Consider the following 5,725-nt stretch of genomic DNA (forward strand, 5'->3'; position numbering starts at 1 on the left):
AACACCTTTGTGAATGGGGACAGGTAGCTCTCCCATTCATTGATTCCATTCATACTGAATGTGCTGAATGGACCACAGACTATTGGGGTTAATGGGGAGTGAATAGGGTCATCTGTCATTCATATACATGAAGGTGTGCCAGTAAAGCAGGCATCCAGTCTACTGAACATTGCTGAGTTGCTATTCCCGCTGTAAGGGGCACCCCATAGGGTGATACCTGTGATGTATTTAAGTGCAGTGAGAAAATTATACAGAGAATGATGCAATGACAAATACAACAGTTGTCAAAGATACAATTCCTTTTGATCTAATAGTGAAAATCATACTCAAGGTGGTTTTTCACAATATATAATTATAATTTAAGGTTACCACATTGTTTGAGAAGTTAGGGTACCAAAATTGGTATGAAAAACACCACATATTGTTCAGCATATTCTGTGATCTTAATATATGTGATACTATCAGTACACCTGCTTGTGCAGCCACTTTTAAAGTCCTACTATAACTGTACTTCAATGTTTCATCACTGAAAATGTTCCCGCTTCCGGCCACAACTTGGTACAGTCCATAAAAGATGAGTTGTCTGAATGGTTGCTGGGAGTGATCAATACAGAGGGGGCAAGGCGAAAGTCAGGTAAATGTCTGGGGGCTATTTTTAGCCTGGTGCTTGTCATGTGGTACTGTAGGACGTCAATGTGTGGGCGGATGTGCTTCAGAAAGCCATCACTCTGCGCTCCTCTGTTCAAGTGCCAGGCTGGAGGGTCCAGCATGCTTTAGCCGGAATTAAATGTGAGTTGCATCAATTTGATGCACAGGATTGGCGAAGAAGAGCTATTATGATATACTCATCTAAACGGGAGTTTTTGAAAAGTTGTTGAAAGAGAAGATTCTGGAACCAAACATGTACAGGGGAGGAGAAATGAATGTGTGTCATTTCATCTTAGACTTTATATTTTCTAATTGAATATTAAGAAAGTGGTTTGAAATTGGGAAAAATTTCTTGTCACAACAGGAAAAGCAAGGAGATTTTGAAAGAAAAAATAAATCCCAGAACAAATACATGGAAATAAATGCATGTAGCTTTAGCAATGATTTCCTCATCAAGGTTAAAATGCAAGCACTCAATGAATACTAAAAACATTTTTTTTACATTAGGACTTATTTCTTTTCACGCACAAGCCACATACTGACTGCCCAACATTGCATGCTGTGTGACTAAACACACACATGTAGAATGATGTCATTGTTTGCACTATGACCAATCTCTACTCAAACAGCCAAAAAATGGATATGTTTACATTGCTTCAGTCAGATTGGAAAAACAAATAGCAAATGCTATCCCTGAATCTACTGCTATCAGTTCGTCAGATAAGTCAGCCCTAGATTTTGGACATTAACCTGTTCAAGGGTGAGAAAGGGGTCTACACACATACACTGGTAGTACCGGGTAGTATGTCAAATACATGCCAAAAAGTCATTACCTGAAAAGTTCCTGCTAAGTCACAGCAAAATAGATGTCAGTCTTATAATTGGCTATAAAACCACAAATGCTGAGAGAAATCTGTACAAATGTGGAGTTCTACTCTCACACTAATCCCCATTCACAACTTCCTGCAGGTGCCTCTTGGGTTATGTAAAGTGGTAGGGCCAGATTGTATTCAGTATGGGCAGCAGGATCAGATTTCAAAGGTTGGACTTAAAAATAAAGGGCTTGTTTGACAATGTGAACTCATGCTTTACTTCCCTATATTCAAGAGGTTTTGACATTTGTCTATTGGTGCTAGAGAAAATGTACTTGGGAAATACAGTTGAATTGTTCTTTGGTGTATTGGACCGGTTGATCGGTTATGTCGGAGTGAAGTTTGATGTACCAGGGTCTCCTGAAAATCAGGGCGCCCGTCCTGAGTGAGCACACCTGGCTAAATAAATAAATGAATGAAATGAAATGATCCCAAGCCCACTTCAAATTCAATATATAGATCTAGAAATTTATCAAACATGTCAGAACACAGCAAAGACTGTTTTCAGTTCTTTTAAGTTCTAACCATAGAAATTCTGTTGCCTGTTTTCTTTATGAAATGGAAGAGAAATTAATACTTTGTATCAGTGTTCAGACACAATCTTCCCTCTCCCCCTCAACTACCTTGACCTCTATCTACATTCTTGGGTGCCATTTGTTTTTTCACCTAAGCTGTAGTTTTCCGTTTAAAGCCAAACAAGCCAATTAATAACCGAATTTCTTGGCACCTAAATGGCCAGTTTAATATTTAACCTCCCCCCTACACAGTCAGGGTATTGAACATAACTAAACATCTTGGTAAGATCTTAATCAGTAGGAGTGAGGCATTTCATGATTCTGAGTAAGTCAGTGGACTATGGAAATGTGGTGTCATCTTTGTTTCAGATTACGTAACTTTGAAATAAAGGAAATCGTGACAAGACATCCTGTCCTGATCTCATACCTAGGTTTGCAGTATTACTCAGTCTGGTTAGTCACTTATCCACCTTGTTGACTGGACTGACCAATCAGAGGCCTCCACAGGTGACCCCACGACCTCCCCACGACCTGTGCATTGTGATGTCACCAGGCGTGTTTACCTGTCAAGAGCCCCCCACTGAGCCCAGGCATAATAGGGCCGGAAAACTTAACATGTCATGGCGGCAAAGGCAAACAAAGCCGGGAAAACAATCTGTGCGATCCGATCACCTGTGATCAGTGGGCGTCTGAAAGGCACTGATGTCAGGCCCGATCAGTGACAATACCGATCCGACAATTCTATTCACAATGTCCTTGTAACACCGGGCAGGCTGTGAATGGAAGGGAAAACATTGCCATTCTTTCGATCTTTGTGGGAAAGGACTTTGCGGGTGACCCATACTTGGCCAGGTCGCAACAAAAGAGGCTGATTTTGAAAGCTAACACCTCTCTTACATCCAACCACACACAAGTCTTGTGGTTGGTGGCCTGAAAAGACCACCTAAAAACCTCTCACACACATTAACAACCAGAAGCCGGATGAAGTAGATTTCTCTTCATATAAAACTTTATTTACATTAGGGACCTTCCTGTTCATAATACACAGTGACATTGTACATATTTTACAATATACAGAGGAAAAAAGAATTTGATCCCTTGGAAAAATATTGCCACATTTATACCAGATGGTTTTGGCAGGAAAACCAAGATGAGGTCAGAATTTCTTGCTCCTCTTACAAGAAGCACCTTAAACTCACCATTATGTAGTACGACTATGAGGAACAGTTGACAAGGATGTCATATATTGGGGGAAGGGTCCCCGCTCCTGAGATAGAAAGGCACTTTTGTTTTGGGAGAAAAGAAAAAAATAGTGATATACATACAAGATATTTTAAAATGGCTGACGACAATTAGCGCCCTACATTTATATGGTCCACTGATAAAGTCTACCCTTCTGCTGTTGACAACAGTATCTCCACAACCATTCTTTTCTATAATATATTCCTTCATATGTCCCGAATTTTCTACATCAATATCGTCCTATTCAGGACATCTAACAGAAAATACTTGTTGTTAAGTGCAGCAATCTAGAGTCCTGACTGCAGACAGGGTGATGATCCACCACTGTCCATGTCTTCGCTACAGAGTGATTTGAGTCCGGCTCTCCCGAGCCTAGCTATGGAGGGGGGTTATGGTCGGCGTCGCTGTGAACTGCATTTTTGGCACATTGTCACACTGGCAATTTGTACAATGGTGGCTGTGCTCCAACATACGCTCGAAGTCCAGCAACTGGCCCATGAAGTTGAAATTCGGCGAAATGTTCGACTTTCTCTGCTTGACATAGTCGTACGCGTCGTTCAATGACAAGTTCAGTTTCTGCATGAGGTACGCCACGGTGACCGTTACGGAGCGACTGACGCCGGCCAGGCAATGGACGAGCACCGCTGTCTTCTTCTGGCGTGCTTCCTCTGTAAAACATGAATGGAAGGCAGTCTTTAGTGATGGAGTTATCACCTGAGTCTTTCATTCAGAAAAGCCTTAATTCATTCACAGTGCATTCTCAATAAGAGGTTGTCAATGTATTACTTATGCAGCAGCATTGTCATAAGACCAACACTGATCAAACGGACAACATGAAATGTATCACTGAGTATAAAATATTCACATCCTTACACTACGCTTCGCCCTGCACGTAGGTAGAATATTTTTGTATCATTTTAACGTTCTAATTTTAATTCTAAGTAAAACAAATAAACCCTTCGCCACAAGCTTGGCACAGTTCCACCCCAAAATTATTATAGCATATATTACGTTGTTACAATAGTGACTGTAAAATGTAGATTATTTCTGTTATCGTTCGCAATCGGATCAAACATTTTCCATTATAAAACTGCTCTCCTGGAGTAAATACGACAGGCCGGAAATTCAATGGGGAGGCCGGAGATTGGGCGCGAAGAAGATTTGTTGTGAATGGGGCCCCCGCATTGATATGAAAATCGTTTCTACACACACGGCCCGGGTCGGCCGGCCCCGCTGAGTAAAGCGCATCCGTGCGTGCCAGGAATACCAAAACCCGCCTGTCCCACAAAACCTGCTCCAAATCTGTCTCCGTTTGGGGCCTGCTTCTGCGGAAATGATGCAGTTTGGGGAGCCGGGGGTCACGGACAAGGGCTCGCATCAACATCTGGAACCTGTGTCGGCTAGCAGGGGGAAGGTGGGCGAGCGGCTATCGAGTTTCCCCTATTACACACATCCGCGAGCCTGATGGCTTCAGGCCCGCCGGAAATTAGACGCGGGGCACCTCCGGAGCAGGGGCTCCCTGTGCATACCAAACACACGGGAAGAAACACTGCCTGGCACGGTCAAAACAACAGCATAAACACTGGGAAAACTGGAGAACCCAGAAGCATCCCCAAAACACATACATGCCCGTCTGTAGTATATGCCATGGGGGGAAAGAATCCCTACAGCATACAGGAATTCAAGCAACCAGGGAACGGCTGACTTTCAAGCCAGGAAAAGGATTTTGGCAGGGAAATCTGTGGAGTCCTGCCAAAACTATAAAGCCATGTGGACGTGTTTAGACTCGTTGATGAACTCTTGACGGGTCGGAGCTGCTCGGGAGGAGGGGCACTGGCTAAGGTTTCAAACGAAAATATTTCTCAAGTAAATAGAGGATATTGCAGGGCCACCTGTACACACCTGGTCTAGGCAGATCTGGCCTGTCAGGGTGTGTAAATAATGACACAACTTCTGTGTACTTCGTCTCCAAGCTGCGGGTTCAAAACTTCCCCTTACTGCCTTAGAACAGAAATATAGTGCCGGGTAAATTTGTGAAACACACATCCCCTAAAAGAACGTCATTTTTCTGACAATTTCTGTGGCAAGCTTGTGGGTATGGGCAAACTGAAACGGCAAAAAAGAACAACATAATTTTGAAGACAACTTACCGATGAAGGATATGGCATCAGGAAAGAACTGGGAGAGGTTCTGGCTCCAGTGGTCTGAGATGGGGATCTGCTTGTACGTGAAGGTCTCGGATCCCTCGAATTTGTTGGGCAAGTTGGGGGTGACGTTGAGGATATGTGTGATGCCGTACTTTCTCAGACTGTCCAAGTTGGCCGCGTCCTTCGCCGTGCCGAGGTAGAGGTAGGGGAGGATCTGGACGGGGTAGGCGTCCAGGGGAGGCGAGTCGCTGTCCGAGGAGTCGCTTGCGATGTCGGAACCCTCCGAGCTGGAGGACGAGTC

At 43.6% G+C, this 5,725-nt stretch overlaps 1 protein-coding gene across 1 annotated transcript in view; it reads right to left on the reverse strand.

Moving 5' to 3' along the window:
- Window positions 1-3,020: 3,020 nt before the first annotated feature.
- LOC118415700 (dual specificity protein phosphatase 7-like) overlaps window positions 3,021-5,725 on the reverse strand; it is a gene marked incomplete in the record, with an annotated part of 3,885 nt that continues 1,180 nt past the window's right edge. The window contains 2 exon segments of the mRNA XM_035820449.1: window positions 3,021-3,945; window positions 5,428-5,725. Coding sequence (XP_035676342.1) covers window positions 3,650-3,945; window positions 5,428-5,725 — 594 coding nt within the window.

This window comes from Branchiostoma floridae, chromosome 5 (genome assembly GCF_000003815.2).
Source record: "Branchiostoma floridae strain S238N-H82 chromosome 5, Bfl_VNyyK, whole genome shotgun sequence".
In the NCBI taxonomy this organism is placed as follows: domain Eukaryota; kingdom Metazoa; phylum Chordata; class Leptocardii; order Amphioxiformes; family Branchiostomatidae; genus Branchiostoma; species Branchiostoma floridae.